Source organism: Rhopalosiphum padi, chromosome 4 (genome assembly GCF_020882245.1).
Source record: "Rhopalosiphum padi isolate XX-2018 chromosome 4, ASM2088224v1, whole genome shotgun sequence".
NCBI lineage: Eukaryota > Metazoa > Arthropoda > Insecta > Hemiptera > Aphididae > Rhopalosiphum > Rhopalosiphum padi.
In genome coordinates, this window is record NC_083600.1 from 35,034,022 (window position 1) to 35,050,681 (window position 16,660).

A 16,660-nucleotide genomic window follows, 5' to 3' on the forward strand; every position below is an offset into this window, starting at 1 on the left:
ATACAATATACACTATAACTTTAAGAGTTTGGACTTGGAACTACTTATTTGTAGTCTTGACTGATATATGATTAAATAACTGCGCATGCGCTATTATGGACAGATCATGATTCATAGACTGAACTCCGTTCGAGCACGTTTATGCATGTAACAGGCAACAGCGTTTCCGACTTCATAGTTCATGAGTCCCACACCCAGATATCCTCATTCGAATCCGCAGATCATTTTGACTGTCGGAAACCAATTCTAAACTGGTCTAATGTCGAGCGAAGCAACCTCAACGAAATGTCGTGAATACTGAATACTGATAGACAACAGTTTGAGTTTTTGGTGTATAACTGAATATTCTGTATGTGTATTGGAATGTCAAAACTCTACTGCGCAATTCTTCGGTTATAATTATGATGTTTAACGCCTGTTGGAACAAAGGCGTTGATCCACATCCACGGTTAAAGACGTATATTATCTTAGTCTTAAACCATCTTAAACCGCGCATGGAACAAACTTAGTATCTTAGATCATATACGATCGCATGGTAAAATAATTTTATCATGTACGATTGTGTATAGATCGTATATGATCTAAGTTTAGTATAGACTATAGACATAGATAATAAAGATTTATTATATTTTTATTTTATTATATACCTAATAGTATAGACTCAGAAGTCAGCACGGTAAGCGGGTAGATACTAGATTATAGAACAGAGCACCCATGAACATTAGATGTTTCAGAAATCATCAGAATGTTCATGAGAGTACCATTGGTACCCATAGATATGTCATAGACCATAGAGTAATATTACTCTATGCCATACACAATATAATTTATCAACTATTACCTATGTCTATGATTAGAGACATAAGATAGTCAATACTGATTTTTACGCACGATAAATTTACCATATTATATATATTAAGTTGGTCACACTGGCTGTTCGGACGGTTACTTTTCAAAACTAGCAATTCGGTTATCACGGGCGAACGGCTGTATATTTTGATTTATTCATTCATCATTGTTTACGTTGTAGTTATTAATTCCACTAATTCCAGTATTTAGAAATTTAATGTGTTTTGTATTAAGCATTGACCAGCAAGATCAATCATACATTTTAGTAATTAATTAAGGATATCTCTTTACTTTGGTAAACATTAATTGTTCGAGTTTTGGTGCTTTTCCTTGTGACTTTGTGAGCTGTTTTTATCAATTTTTCAAACTCGCTTGTACCTATTTTTGTTTACTCTTTTTATTGACTACGATGTTAACGTCCATAATGAATCATTAGCTTCGTGTATTCGTTGTCTATATTATACACTTTCCAAATCACAGGATATATCAATTATATTAACAAAAAAGTAAGTAAATCATTAAATCATTATTAGAATATTATTATATTAAGCAAACAGTCATCAAAAAACATATATTATGACATTTTATAAAGTTTATTTTTACTTCAACGTAATATAATTATAATCTTATTATCTCATTTAGTTTAAATACTTACCAAGAAAGTATTCATAGCATTGTAACTATTAACAATACCTAACTGGGTATTATAATGAAAATCCTCTATTCAGTTCATATTAAAGATTAAGTTAATTGGAATCTAGCATAAAATATAATAATAATTAAATAGGTTAACTTTTTTTATTTATAAGTATATAGTATATCTGATTTATAGTTAATTAATACTTGCTAAATATTTATTTACAAATTTACAACTCATATACTACCTAATTACATAATTGCATATTAGGTACTTTGACTTACCTATTATAAAATTCTATACAATTTTATTTTTAAAAAAAGAATGTTACCTAACCTAACACCTGTTTAATAATACCACACATAATATAAAAATATAATTTGAGGAGATCAAATTTACTCATATATTGTGGTGTATGTTTACAAAAAAAAAATAATGTTTTATTGATATTATACCTACTGATTTTTTCCTCTTCGTTTATTTATTTTAATATATACATGGCAATGTTTTTTTTGGCTCTATTAAATTCAATAATTTATAATTTTTTGCTATAGCCTACGAGTTACTAAATATAATATATGCATAATTTATAAATACAATTAAAATGTATTTAAAAAAAAAATAGTTCTATACTTTTATGTTATATTTTTTGTACTATGTAGGTATACACAGCATAAACACTGTATAACATAATATAATATTCTACATACCCGAATCGAGTTTTACCAGCCCCTAGTAATAGAATAAATTATCTATACATGATTCATCTATGGTAGATATATTTTTACCTAATAAGTAGTTCATACAGTTTATACTATAATATATTTTAAGAACAATTAATATTATTCATAATATACATTTATAATGAAGAAAATTTACAATTAGAATGATTACATCATAGCATTAAAACAGTTTTAGATCCATAGACACTTATATTTGCACTGGTAAATAAAATAATTCAAATCACCAGTGAGAAAGTGAGTAGGTATTCATAGATTCCAAACAACTTATAATGTCATTATAAAACTGTTCTAAATATTAAACTAGTTTTAAGCTGGATTTAAAAATGATATATTTCGAAGCGGGCGTAAACTATTACTTGGTTTAATAGTTGTCGGTTGAATTTCAGATAAATATTTTTCAATTTCTTTATCAGCTTTATAAATTAATTCTAAAGTGGGCAAGGTAACCATAGTTGTTGTTGTATAAACTATGTCTGGAATGCTTGTGTATGTTCTTTTTGTTATAGTTAAAGATGGTCCATTTTGAATTGTTTCAAATTCATCAGGATATTCTTTAGGGTATGTAATTTTTCTAATTACTGAACGTAGAGAGTCTTTAATTGGTAATAATTTTGTTTCAATAATAAATGGAGTAGTTGAAGTTGGCTTTGATTGAGAGTCAAATAGTTCATCATTTAATTTTGAAGAATTGGTACAACTACTATTTATACATGAAGTAGTATTTTTTGTTTCTAATTCAAGAAAACTAGTGTCATTGTACATTTCAGTTGATTTATTTGTATTAATAGATATATTTTCTGAATCATATTCTATGTTTTCTGAAATATTATGTTTAATATTTTTGATATTTGAATTGTTAAATGATTGATTGAATAATTCATTATGGGGATATTCAGTGGTTATTTCTTTCATATTTTTTAAGGTTGTTAATATGGTTGGTAAAAATGTTGTATAGGTATTTTTTTTTGTTTGTGTACTATCTGAATTTGAATCAAAGGAAATTTGATTTGTTTGTGTTTTATATCCAAAGTTTGGTCCAAACATATCTGTGGTATCTTCTAAATCTGTAAATGTATTTTCTGTATTTATTTCATCCTCGATAGTTTTTTGAAGTGTGTCCATAACTAATTTATGAGGTGTACCAATTGTTGATTTATCAGGTGCTCTTGGTGTTGTTGCTTCCCTAGACTCTTCATAATCCATCTCAGTTGTTATATCTATTTCAGATGCTATAGTAGAAAGTTCAATCATTGATTTTTCTGTATCTAACATTAAATCGTTTGGATTAAAAATTTCAACCTGTGTACTACTTGTTCTAGGTACTGAATTAATAATTTCTTCAGTTACTGGTTCTTCTGTCAATCCTATAATAGTTTCAGTACCATTTTGATCTGTTATTATTACTGAATTATCAATATCTGTTGTAGTATCAAATAATTCTTCAAATTGTGGTATAATTTCGGAAGTTTTATTATTTGTTATAAAACTAGTATCGGTGGTTTCTTCATATGTTGTAAAATTATCGATTTCAAAACCTAAAAATGAAGTTTTTAAACTTTCATTAATATCACCTACAGTTACTAAATTATTAATTTCGATATCTGATTTGTTGAAAGTAAAATTTGTATCTAGTATTGAATTTGCTGTTGAAGCATCTAATTCTTCAAAATAAGGTAATGATGTGTTCATGTCCCTAGTTACTTTTTTTGAGTCATAAAATGTTATAGGCATTGTTGTCAAAAAATTTGGAACTGTAGTCAATTCTTGGTTTTGACTTTTTTCTGTATCCCTTTTCCAAATACCATCCTCGTTAAAATTTAGTTCTGTAGTATGTGACCAGTTATAAATTTGTCTGCCATTTGATTTCTTAGAAGTCATTGATTCTTTTTGTTTTTGTTCTAAAAAAAATTATCTCATTAAATATGTTTTTATTAAATAGAATATCCATACATATATACCTATTGAAGTTGACGAGCAATTATCATATTTAGGACAACAATCTCCTGGTAAATAATATCCTTGGCAATCATTTCTAGTATAACATACAATAGAAGTGCATACTATTTCTCCACCATTGCAAAAACATACTCTACAAGCAGATTCGTCAGATTTATTAATTTTTTCTCCATTATTATACTGTTTACCTTTATGTTCACAATCTATTTAACAAAACAAATATGTTTTGTTATTCTAATATACAGTTTTAATTTTAAAACTAAATGTCAACAAAATCATTAAATACCACATTTGTACTTTGGACAGCATTTATTTGGTAATTGAATTGTAATGCAACCAGTATTTATTGGACATTTCATCATTGAACATACAACATTTGGTGGATGACAAATACATTCCTCACATGGGCCTGCTCCTGGTGTATATTCACCTTCTCCATACTTTGAACCATTGACTATACAGCTAGAGTCAACTAGCTTTTTATTATACTCTTTTCCATGTGCAATATGTTCATTCCTAATATTTTCTTGATTTGAATATGACATACTTAATGGCACTGAAATTATAATAACACATTAATTAGAAATACAAAAGTAAATTAGTATTTAAACGTCTTTTCCTTTTCTTTTCTTTTTTGTTCATATTGTATCATTTATTTATTGTGTGTAATAATTATTAATAAAACACACAATTACCAAACAGTTGTACTAAATCATTAAAACCAAAATAAAAACTTTAGCAATTATATTGGACAAAAATTACTATTAATAATTATAACAGGCAACCAATATTAAAAACTGTTAGGAACGTTAAGTTTTGTATTTCTATATAATATTTGTATATACTATTTATAACTATATGAAAACAATTTAGATATTAAATAATACTTTTATAATAACTTTTACTTCACATAATTGGGTACAGAGAATTATTTGAATAATTCTTTATAAATATCCAATATAATGTAGATATAACAATTAAATTTGAGTTTGAATAGATTAATCAGCTCAAGTCCAAAATATCTACACTACCATTTTTTTTATTATATATTTACATAACTAATATTCATTTTACAAAATAATAACTTTATCTCACCTCCAAATACTACCATAGTATTTAATGTTAAGAAAATACTTGAAATAATAATCATATATTTCCATCTTGAACTAATTAATTTATGTCTCATGATGTTCCTATAATAACAAAAAAGAAAAATATTTAGTTTAAATATATAGTTATTGGAAAGTTTAATAATTTAGTATAAATTATGTTAATATAGTAATATTCATCATATCAAATAAATCCTAGGTCAATAGTATAAGTAATAATTTCTTAACAATATTAACCAAAATTAATATAATCTTAATTTATTTTATTAAATTGTTTATGAAAAGATGTATTTTATTTTTAACATTTTAAGATTTTAAAATTATAATACTCATCTCCTCGAAAACCTAATTCAACTCATTATAAAAATTTAACTCTATATAAATTATTCATGATCCATCAATTTATAAAATAAAGTACCTATTTACTTTTAATTTTAAATATTTTATTATTTTTAATATTAGCATATATACTGTTAGGCTTAGGCTAATTAAATTAAATGCTTCTCAAATAAATAGGCAATTTGGCTTTTTCTGTGATATTTAATATCTTTATAAAAATTATAATATATTATTATTACTAGTTATACATTTTTATAAATTCCTATTTATTTATTCCTATTCACGTTTAGAAGCGATCAGTTTTTATCAACAGTGCTCAAGATATACATAAGTGTTTCCCCTAACTTATCAACCATTAGTAATATATATAAGTACTAGAAAAATATTAATCCATCCTGGTTGCTTTTAAACGTGAATGCATTATTTATACACAAAAATATATGTATTGGTTCTTATTGAAATATTAATTAGTTGTATTAATTACAAGTAACATTGTAACAATATGTATAAATTGGTACTAAATGGTACCTACTAGTCAGTTTCTTGTCTTTTTACCACCTAATTACCAGTCATTGTGCTTATTGTTATACATTAAACAAAATGTGTTTTTTATATAAAATAATTGTATATTAACAAATTAAATGTATGCCAGTATATGTGTCCGATTGTAACTTAGTTTAGGTGATAAAATAAATACATTTTATAGTATTTTCAAATTTTTATTTCATTTTTCATAAGATATTAAAATATTTGTTATTATTAGTAATCTAAATATATTTTACAGTAAAATATCAGTCGTATGATAATTAATAAATGTGAAAATAGTTAAGTAGAATTGGTTTTTTTTTATCGTTATCATTCATTAAAATATTGTATATTGCATTCTGGCAGCTTTGTTTTCAAATGATCAATTGTTGCTTCTGGTTCAATTAAAAATTGTAAATTTTTCAATTCCAAATATTTTAATGCCCTGTAAATTTAAATCAATAAGTTATATACATTTTATCAAATAAATTAATTGTATTTTTACTGAAGTTGTTCCAATGCCATTATTCCTTGGTCAGAAACATTTAAACAGCCATTAATTTTCAAATTTGTCAAGTAATCTTTTAAGATATTAAGTTTACTTAATGCTTCATTATCAATTGTGTTGCACCCAACAAATTCAACTTGAGAAATATTTTTACAGTTTTCTATAAAATTAACATTTATATATCATTAATATAACAGCCAAAATTAAATTTTGTATTATTGTAATTGAGGAATCTACCAAAATAACAAAATCCTATATGTGAAATTGAAGCTTCTTTTCCAGCATAAACATGTTCAATTAGAAATTGTCCGCGGTTACATGATGTTATACTAGGTAAAGAATTGTAATGGCTGACAAATTCTTTACAACCTTTCCACCTGACTTGTGCACCATTTTTCATAAGCCACTCAGCACATGCCAAGTTAGGGCCAATTTCCTTGATACGATCATCGTCCAAACTTTTTTTTACAAAATAACAATTATAACATAACTAAATAAAGTGAACTAAAATACTTTATCTCTGTCATTTAATTTAAAGTAAAGGCACTTGCCGGTTGAATGTGTCATCAATCCATTGCCATAAGCAACGTTTATTTATTCCAATTGTATTTTTTTTTAAAAAATGAGATTTTAAAGTTTTTAAAATCATCTCAAACTAACACAATTTAACAATACAATGTTAATTCTGAGATTCGTAAATATTAGTCACAGGAAACTAGCAGACGAGTGACAAATTACAAAAGTTAAAAACAAGTTTGTAATCATAAAGCATAATATATGTCTAATGAGTCATGTTTATGCAATATGCATTTGATATAAATGATGATAAAAATAAATTATAGATAATACGTAAATACTAAATATATAACAGACAAACATCAGTGTGACCAATGGAGGAATATCCTCCTAAAAAATTTAAAATTTATTCACTTTTTAAATATATGATGTTATATATATTTTTATAAATGATACAAAGTAATAATAATAAAAAAAAAAAATTATATTTCCATGAAATTAATAAACGTTAATAAAATTTCTAACAATTTTAGTGCACAAATATGCATATTTTGAGGTTTTAAAAGTCCTTAGGTACCTACTATTAATAATTATTCGACGCTTTGTATCTAAAAAAAAGAATTCGTTCCTTTCAAAATTGAGTATCATTATCCCGTTAATTTTTTTTTATATGTTTCGGATTTTAAACTATATAGTCCTATGTAGTTTTTAAAAGCGTAAAAATATAGACTTTATAATAACGTAGGTGCAAAAAATATCATTTTCATAACCAAAATTATGGGCATTTAATTATTTATTTGTGTAATAATAAATATTGAAAACCCACTACAAATGTACCATAATACTATAATAATAACAATTATATAAAGCATTATACAAGTAGTAGAATTTACCGTACCTTAACCAACAAAATAATTAAATAATATTTTAAAGTTATAAACTTGTATAATTTTTTGTTAATAACGACTTTAATAATATTTGTAGAATATTAATTATAATTTAAGGACTTAAACTATAGTTTTGATCAAATACTATAAAATAAATATTACATTTTCCTACAACAACACCTATTTACAATTTTAAAAATTATACCTATTGACTAAGAATTACTAATAAGTAATAATAATTAAAATTCAACGTGTGCCTACAACTTATATTATATTCTTTATAAAAAAAAATACAGTTCTATATCGTATATTTACAAAAATTATATTCACAAAGTGTGTTTAGACTCATTTTAACTGGCTTGTCTGGCTTAATGTTGTTGAAAACTATCAAGTTCAAGGCCCTGAAAGAGCAGTGATTTATTTTGTATATAGATGCAAGAGGGTCATTCTACTGTTGCTATTAACCTATTAGTTACGGTGTTCGGGTTTTACACCTGACGTGATATTTCTGTTTTTTTTTTTTAGATATTTGTCATTGTTTTGGAGTGATTTGCAGTCAAATACTACGTGCCCAAAATAAAAGTATTCCAACAATTAGGTATTATTCCAATTTTCTATCTTGTCCTGATTTTTCTTATTTTATTACTTGTAATAAAATAATATGTACTAGTTTTAAACTTCTATAGTTCTATATCGCTCTCTGTAGTATGCAGATTTAGTAATCGATTATATTGTTTAACCATTTACAACTGTTATAGTGTGACAATAATATAGACATTATAAAAACTAACACAAACTGTAAAAAAATAATTAGCATTAGATAAATATAGATATATTAGTATATGGTTAAAATACAAAGCGTTTTGATAAAATTGAATAATATTCTAATTATAAAAGAATCGTGTATTTGTGTTATGTATACAATGTACATTCCATAAATTGTTATTGTTAAGTCATAATGACATCGTAAATAATATTTAAAAATAGTAATTTAATTAAGTATTAATGTTGGTAGTAGAATATATTGGTTTGATACTTAAATAATACTATCAAATAACATTGTTTATTAATAGGTAAACGGGAGGTAAACCATAATAATTCTTAGTTAATATACATTATTTTGATATTAAAATTTTGTAAGACAAACATTTATTATAACAAAATATTCATATTTAATATGAATAAGTTAAAATACTATTTGTAGTATATTCCTGTTAATCTTTATTGAAAAGAGATTAACTATACTGTTAATTATACATAATGCGTTAACAAAATATGTAAATCTACAAAAGTAACATTTCTATGTATTTGGTAAGTAACTACGTACATGGAACATGTATAACTTTAAATATTTTACAACATTTAAACTTTTAATAATACATACATTTAAACAAAATATTTTAATTTTGTGTTGTAAACTAAACAGTCCAATAAATATGTTTATTTTATAAAATCCACTTAAAAAAAAAAAATTAGAAATTTATAATAATATAAGAGTTGAATTAGGTATGCTGTAGAAAAATATTATTTGATATTTCCAATTCCCTCTAAAATTTATAATTTAGTCTTACATAATTTGTTTAAAGTTAAACCAATTTTTTTCGGATAATCAATCTAATATGATCAATATGTGAAATTATAATATATGTTTACATTTAAGTATACAAAAATAAAAATAAAATACATGACTAAATATTTTTGAGATAAAAAAAATACCAGCATTTTTGCATAATTAATAGTATAATTTAAAAAAATTGTTACTCACATTTTCGATAGATGATCTTAAATATGAATTAGTTGTATCGGTCTCCTGTTACTGAATAACGATCTGAGGATCTATCTACCTAATGTTGTCGAACAATAAAAAAACGAATCGATTCAAATCTAGAGCCTGTAGACTGAAAAGCAAATCACGCATGCGCAATTTTATACTCGGGGGAAAAACGATTTTTTTAATATAACAAAAACATTATTGGCATTCACTAATAAAGTCTTTAGATAGTTAATTTAATTTTTTATCAATTTAATGATATTTTAGCACTCATCTTATGTTTCTGCTATCGATGAAAAATTTAAAACAGTATTACCAAAATAGGTACTACATATTAAAATATAATACTTGTACTTACTTTACGTTTACTAGGATATTTGTAGAACATATTGTTTTGTACAAGTGTACAACTTTTTAAATTTTCATATTAAAAAAAAAACAACAATAAAGATGATGGTTTTAGATCAAATTCAATACAATTAATACGTCAGCACAATTCTATTGAAAAAAATGTATATCGTGTTAAATAGTTATTATTTTTCTGATGAAATGAAAACTACAAAAAATTTGTCTTATTAAAACTAAATATTTTAAACAAATCACGGTAGAAATTATCAGTGTGCTTTAGAAATTGTCTCATTCCGAGGGTTGTTCTCCTTAGACGCATTCTAACAATATTATCGATCATCATTTCGGTACTACTATGTGCCTTGCACGAGTTTTAAACTTGTGCCCCAGTGTGAAGCAGCAAAATATAGCATGTCATTTGTATTACTTTTCTACGCATTTCATATTTTAATTCTATAAATTATTTAAAAAAAGTATAAGTATTTAAGCAACCAATACCTCGGAGTTTCTTAATCATTCATATTTAAAATTGACCTCATAAATCGTTAAAAAATTACTGTTAATTATTTCTTTTAAATTTTATAGAATTCATTTTTTATATTTATTCACTCATTATAGGTACCTTATTGCTATTTTCAAATGATAAATGTTGGTATTTAAATTGTATATTTTACATGTTATCTGTTCTGTTCCAAATAGAAATACAATTAAATCAATAGATATTTTATGTTTTTGTTATACTTAAAAATTATCCTAAAAAAAATTAAGCTTGATTATTAAATATTAAATAATATATTGTTATATATTTTTATAATAATATTAAATTATTTAATTGTTTAAACAAAAGGAATGGAGTGATGGTAAAATAATTTTATCTACACAAGAATGTTATTTATTAATTCCACTCTAAACTTAAATAATTACAGATAGTAAACTATTTGTTCTATTATGACGTATCAAGATTGAAAATTTTCTTTCCATATCAATTAAAAAAACAGATTAAAGAACAAATGTATTGTGTAATCCATTTGTCGTTTTAGAAATAAAATTTCTTATTTATTTGAAACAAAATATATTTTGTATACGATTTTGAGACGATGAATATTGTAAATAATAATATATAATCTTACTGTTCTAACATAGTATTGTTATTTTAATAACTTGTTTGTAGTTTTAATGGCGAGGAAAAATAATAAATATACTTAAAACACCATAAGAATAGTTTATTAGGACAGAATTTTTAAAGTTCAGTGTTTTTTTAAAATGCATGTTATGCGTTCTAATTTGAGCAACAATCAAAACTTATAATTGAAAACTATTGAAATATGATTCTCGTAAAAAAAAATTGTAATGCTGCCCTACAATGACGTTACAAATAAGTTTATTATTTCTGCCTATCACTACGCGTACACACTTAACAAAGCAAAACTACGTTCCACATACTTCCGAGTAGCAATACTACAATTCTATGTATGTCGAATTTAAAGTATTATAAAATTTATTTAAAAAAAATCATATGTTTTGTTGTCTATCAAATATTTACTTTCAATATTTTAAATTTGTGCAAAGTATATTATTTTTCTAAATAACTGGTTTAAATATTGTAAAATTAATAACAATGGGATAAACCGTTTTGCTATTATGTCAATCAATTTTTATGTTGAATAATAACGGTTATTGTATAATGTAATACAATTTGAAACAAGTTATGATTTTACTGTTCAGTATCTTTGCAAGATTTGCAAAAGCAACAGATGTATTTAAACTGGGCCACAAGACCTTTACCATTACATTAAAAAAACATCGAACATTTTTTTTTATATATTTAAACTGTATCTATGTTGAAAATAATTTGGCTTAAAATACAAAAAAATAATTCTGTAACATTACTATTTAATAATTTAATTTCTACATTTGAGAAGGCCCTACCTTTTATAGGCAAGGTTGTTAAGGGGTTCAACCCGTCACCCTGTAATTTCAGAAAAATTAGTATATATATTATGATTTAATAGAGTAAAAGTCATTTCTGTCAGTAAACTTCTTGTTATACAGAACAATAAATAATGAAATTGTACAACCTTACCTCCACCCCACGGTAAAAAAATATTTTTATGTGGGCGCTTGCCTATAGGCTCTAATGCTATCAAGTTTCATAATTCGCCACTGCAATTAACCGCATTATTTTCTTTAAAATATCATTTTATAAAATAATAAAATCAATATTTTAAACTAACTTTTTTTTTTTAATTATTAAATGTTACGTTAAATTAAATAAAACAATATATTTAATGATATTCAAAAAGACTTGAGTATTTACTGTTACGATTAATATTTATTTTATATAATAAATTTCAAATAAAATACTAAACCTTTGGAACGAGAATTGTAATTAAATAGTAGACATTCTTACATTTCTTAACTATTTTTTTCTTATCCAAACACTGTGTAATGTATATTATGTACTTAATACTTAAAACAATAACGGACCAAATATTTTGTTATCAATGTCTGAACACAATACAAATAAAATATCTCGTAAGACCTATGTTCTATTATTAGTTTTTACTCGCTTACTTATCGTAATCCATATTTTTATATCATTTATATTTTGCGATAACTCGGAAAAATAATTCCCAGCTTATAATGATAGGTACTTGATTTAGTATCATCGGTCGTAACTAAAAAATCTATATGAAAAATGACCAATAGCTACTTAAAAGATTATTTTTTATACTTATAAAAAAAATTTTATTTTCAGAAATAGTTCTTTTCCTTCAAATACAATGGAACGATTATCCTTAGCCATGAAATATGATGAACATTTCAGACATGTGTTGGCTTTATTGGACACAACTGTGGAAAGAGGTACATAATTAACACAAATGTGTATTAATTTTATAATGAATTTTTCCTATAAAAATACAAAAATATAACTAATTAAATTATTAGTGGACAGTAGTTGCATACTATCTTATTCTTCTATATAACTTTTAAGCATTGAAATAGAAAAGACCGGGGGAACATTAGGAGTATTTATCACACTAAAAATTGGTTTTCAGGACAAATTTGTCCATCAGCCAGTATATATCCATAGATATAATAATTTTAATGTATAAATATTTTCATAGACTATAAAGCCAAAATCATATCATTGGATGTACTCAGTGTACAGTTTAAAGATCATGGGAATGACAAAGAAATAATGAAGAAAAAACTACAAGAAATGCGTATTGAGTGTGAACGTCTTATGCATAATCTTAAAAGTTCCAATCGATTATTGGATGAAGCTAATAAAGAAAAGAGACATGCTGAAGTTGAACGAGATAATATGGTAAAATGTTATGGTTAAAAGCTTTTTATGAATTAATGTAATGTTTATTTTTATTAAAACTCTAATTAGGCCCAGAAACTTGATAATTTCTATAGACTATTTAATAGCGCTAATAATTCCAACATAAATCGAGCTGGTTCTCCAGTATTTCAATGTGAAGCAGAAAGATTTGATCAAATACCACGTCAAGATACAACTGGTAATATAATAATAATAATAACCATAATTTACAATTGCTTCATTTTAAGTTGTATATTCCAGAATCAGTATTATCGGACATAAGTTATTCAAGGGTAGAAGATAGTTTGGATTCCGATAAAAATTTTGAAGATGCTGTAGATCGCTGGGAACCTGAAGTATTTGGTACTGTAAAAAGAAAACGAACATCAGGTCTTTCAAACCCCAATGAAATGAGGAAGGAAATTGAGGTAAAATCTATTTGATATTTAATTAATATTTTTATTTAATAAATTGAATATTTACAAGTAATATTTTTGGTTTGCAGACAACTACAACAACCTCAACTCAAATTGTTGCAACTACTACTGTTACAATGCAGCCGTTCACAAGAAACATCAGTGCAAAATCTGTTATTGAAACCAAACCATCTAACATTTTTCCAACACCCAGTGCACCACCTATATCTGGTAAGATATCTATAAAAAAAAATACAAATACAAATAGTCACATTCATTAACAATAAAAATTATTAATTAATTTATGATTAAATTAATCTTTAATTTGACTATTTTAGACTCTTTAGACTCGTTTGACTCTGATCCATATGGTAATGAAAATAATCAAAATATACCTAACACAATACATTCAAGTTCAGCACTTAATAAATTAAACAATAGAGCTCACAATTTTACTCAAAAAAGTGTCATCATTCCAGAAATATGTGGTCCATGTGGAAAAAAGTAATTTATTATTAGTATTAATATATCCGAAAAATATTCTTAACACTGTTTACTAAAGAGAAAAAAACATGTTATAGAGTTAAATTCAATCGTGTTGTGGTGAAATGCTTAGACTGCAAAGCAACAGCGCATTTGGAACACAAAGATAAAATTCCTTTACCGTGTATTCCTGTAAAGAGTACACCAAGCAAAAATGGCGTAAGTTTTATAATTGGATAGTTAATATTATTAATAATCTTGTATTCAGTGTATAAAAATTATACTTTGTTGAAAATATTTGATTAAAAATTATTTTAATTCATATAATTTCTTGAAAAAATTTATTTTAAATATTCAAATCAGTGGTGAGATATGTATGTACTAAAACTTTAACAATATATGAATAATTGTTCTATTTTGTATACAAATATAAGCCCATAATTACACTGTGTTATTTATTTTTATACATTTTTAGTAAATATTTTTTTTATGTGAATACTAATAATAGGGGCGAATAGCTGATTATTCGCCAATGGTTAATGGCCGTCCAATGATACCTGCATTGGTCATCCACTGTGTGAATGAAATTGAACAAAGAGGATTTGATACTGTTGGACTATACAGGATACCTGGCTCAGAGAAAGATGTAAAAGCACTGAAGGAAAAATTCCGTAAAGGAGTACCTAATTTGTCCGATGTCGACATACATGTTGTGTGTGGTTGCTTTAAAGATTTCTTGAGAACTCTTGATGATCCATTAATTCCCCATTATGATTGGAAAACTTTTACGGATGCTGTCAGAAATTCAAAAGATGAAACTGAACACAGATTATACCAAGCCATATCATTATTACCACCTCCTAATCGTAATACACTTGCATACATAATGTTGCATTTACAAAAGTATGACATTTTGTGTTAGATTCAATTTATATTTATATTTATATACTTTATTTAATCTAAATTATTTAGAGTTGCTGCAACACCTGATTGCAAAATGCCTGTTGGAAATTTAGCTCGAGTATTTGGTCCAACAATTGTTGGTTATTCAAGTGAAGTATCTGAAAACCTGTATTTTGATTGTGAATTGAGTAATAAAGTAAGAACAAAATACTGAATGCATATTTTATACTAATCATATTATATCTATCTTAATAAATATAAATGTATTTTGTTTTATTTATATAAATAGGTTGTCGAGGAAATGCTGAAATTGTCACCCGACTATTGGTCAAATTTTTTAAACAATTTAGTACCTCTGCGTGCACAAAATACACCCGTGAAACGCACTTCTTCCCGTCCATTACAACCTACTCATACTCCAATTACAAAAAACAATAGAATTTTTGGTTCTAGGTGAGATACATATTTAAATTGTTTAAAATTAAATTAAATTTTATTATAAAACAAAAATAATTTGTAATTGCAGCACAAAAAGACGGTATTTAGAATCTCCGCGATCTGTCAAGGCTGCTAGGATCAAACAACTTGAATCCAAAAAAAAATAATTCAACAGTGATCTTTGAAAATTTTTTTTGATTTTCAGCTTCTGTTGAATCTAAATTAAATATAATACATACACTAAATTAAGTTATCAAAATCCTTATGTTTACTAATACATTTATTTTAATTTTTTTTAATTACATTAACAAATCGATAATTATAATGTGATTTTCCGAACAAAACTAATAACGCTGATGAATGTTTATCAGGTTTTTTTATATCATGTATTTAGGATTTTTTTCAAAATGTACTAACAAACATATTTTTACATTACTGTTATATAATTTTCAATCATCATTGTTTTTAATTTTTTTTTGTAATCTGTGATTTTCTTTTTTACTTTAATTTTAATTTATGTACCTACGAACAAAATATATTTTATTGCTTATAACTTATATAAAAAAAACCAAACAAAATATTATATATTAAGTCTACAATAAGTAATAAACAATGTATACGTATGTTTAAATTAACTTTAATTTTTAGTTATTTTTATATATATACCAACAAAATAAATAAACATATAATATTAATATTTAATGTTTTTTTTTAATAATTATAGTCATCCCTTATTATATGAATTCTGGGTCACTGCCACTCTGTGGTTTAAAAGTAATCACATTTACTATGATTATTTACATTTTACAATTTATTAAATATGACTTTTTTTAAATAAAAATATGGTGTTGCATAGATGTATCAATTAATATATCTGGTATGAGATTGTATAAACTATTAG

At 24.9% G+C, this 16,660-nt stretch overlaps 3 protein-coding genes across 5 annotated transcripts; 1 reads left to right on the forward strand and 2 right to left on the reverse strand.

The window, feature by feature from the left end:
• The first annotated feature begins 1,002 nt into the window (after positions 1-1,002).
• LOC132929157 (rac GTPase-activating protein 1-like) lies at positions 1,003-16,456 on the forward strand. Of its 2 annotated transcripts, XM_060994290.1 has the most exons (13): positions 1,003-1,355; positions 8,595-8,667; positions 12,947-13,053; positions 13,317-13,519; positions 13,589-13,718; positions 13,781-13,947; positions 14,025-14,166; positions 14,274-14,439; positions 14,517-14,637; positions 14,927-15,321; positions 15,391-15,517; positions 15,611-15,774; positions 15,848-16,456. In XM_060994290.1, the coding sequence occupies exons 3-13, from the start codon at positions 12,972-12,974 to the stop codon at positions 15,924-15,926; spliced, it is 1,776 nt and encodes a 591-aa protein (XP_060850273.1). In that variant the 5' UTR covers positions 1,003-1,355; positions 8,595-8,667; positions 12,947-12,971; the 3' UTR covers positions 15,927-16,456. The 2 variants fall into 2 exon arrangements, with proteins under 2 accessions (XP_060850273.1, XP_060850272.1); XM_060994289.1 differs by lacking the exon at positions 8,595-8,667.
• On the reverse strand, positions 2,248-10,548 carry LOC132929155 (uncharacterized). Of its 2 annotated transcripts, XM_060994288.1 has the most exons (6): positions 10,199-10,548; positions 9,835-9,913; positions 5,281-5,378; positions 4,472-4,741; positions 4,188-4,388; positions 2,248-4,127 (listed from the first exon to the last, which is right to left on the reverse strand). In XM_060994288.1, coding segments are annotated over exons 2-6 (2,163 nt in total). In that variant the 5' UTR covers positions 9,837-9,913; positions 10,199-10,548; the 3' UTR covers positions 2,248-2,535. The 2 variants fall into 2 exon arrangements, with proteins under 2 accessions (XP_060850271.1, XP_060850270.1); XM_060994287.1 differs by lacking the exon at positions 10,199-10,548 and having other exon boundaries at positions 9,835-10,061.
• Positions 6,332-7,457, reverse strand: LOC132929158 (ATP synthase subunit s, mitochondrial-like). The gene is made up of 4 exons (XM_060994291.1): positions 7,218-7,457; positions 6,904-7,124; positions 6,664-6,826; positions 6,332-6,603 (listed from the first exon to the last, which is right to left on the reverse strand). Exons 1-4 carry the CDS (start codon positions 7,313-7,315, stop codon positions 6,489-6,491), a joined length of 597 nt encoding a protein of 198 aa, XP_060850274.1. The 5' UTR covers positions 7,316-7,457; the 3' UTR covers positions 6,332-6,488.
• Positions 16,457-16,660: the final 204 nt, after the last annotated feature.

Bases quoted from the DNA above. Each gene is read 5' to 3' on its own strand.
- LOC132929158 (XM_060994291.1), bottom strand. From the start codon at position 7,315: ATGATTTTAAAAACTTTAAAATCTCATTTTTTAAAAAAAAATACAATT. The intron at 7,125-7,217 runs GCAAGTGCCTTT...TGTAAAAAAAAG, and splicing joins ATTGATGACACATTCAACCG to TTTGGACGATGATCGTATCA. The intron at 6,604-6,663 runs GTAAAAATACAA...TTAAATTTACAG, and splicing joins ATGGCATTGGAACAACTTCA to GGCATTAAAATATTTGGAAT.
- LOC132929155 (XM_060994288.1), bottom strand. The intron at 4,742-5,280 runs GTGAGATAAAGT...TTATAATTTCAG, and splicing joins TACTATGGTAGTATTTGGAG to TGCCATTAAGTATGTCATAT. The intron at 4,389-4,471 runs GTATTTAATGAT...TTTGTTAAATAG, and splicing joins CTGTCCAAAGTACAAATGTG to ATTGTGAACATAAAGGTAAA.
- LOC132929157 (XM_060994290.1), top strand. From the start codon at position 12,972: ATGGAACGATTATCCTTAGCCATGAAATATGATGAACATTTCAGACAT. The intron at 13,719-13,780 runs GTAATATAATAA...TGTATATTCCAG, and splicing joins ACCACGTCAAGATACAACTG to AATCAGTATTATCGGACATA. The intron at 14,440-14,516 runs GTAATTTATTAT...AACATGTTATAG, and splicing joins TGTGGTCCATGTGGAAAAAA to AGTTAAATTCAATCGTGTTG.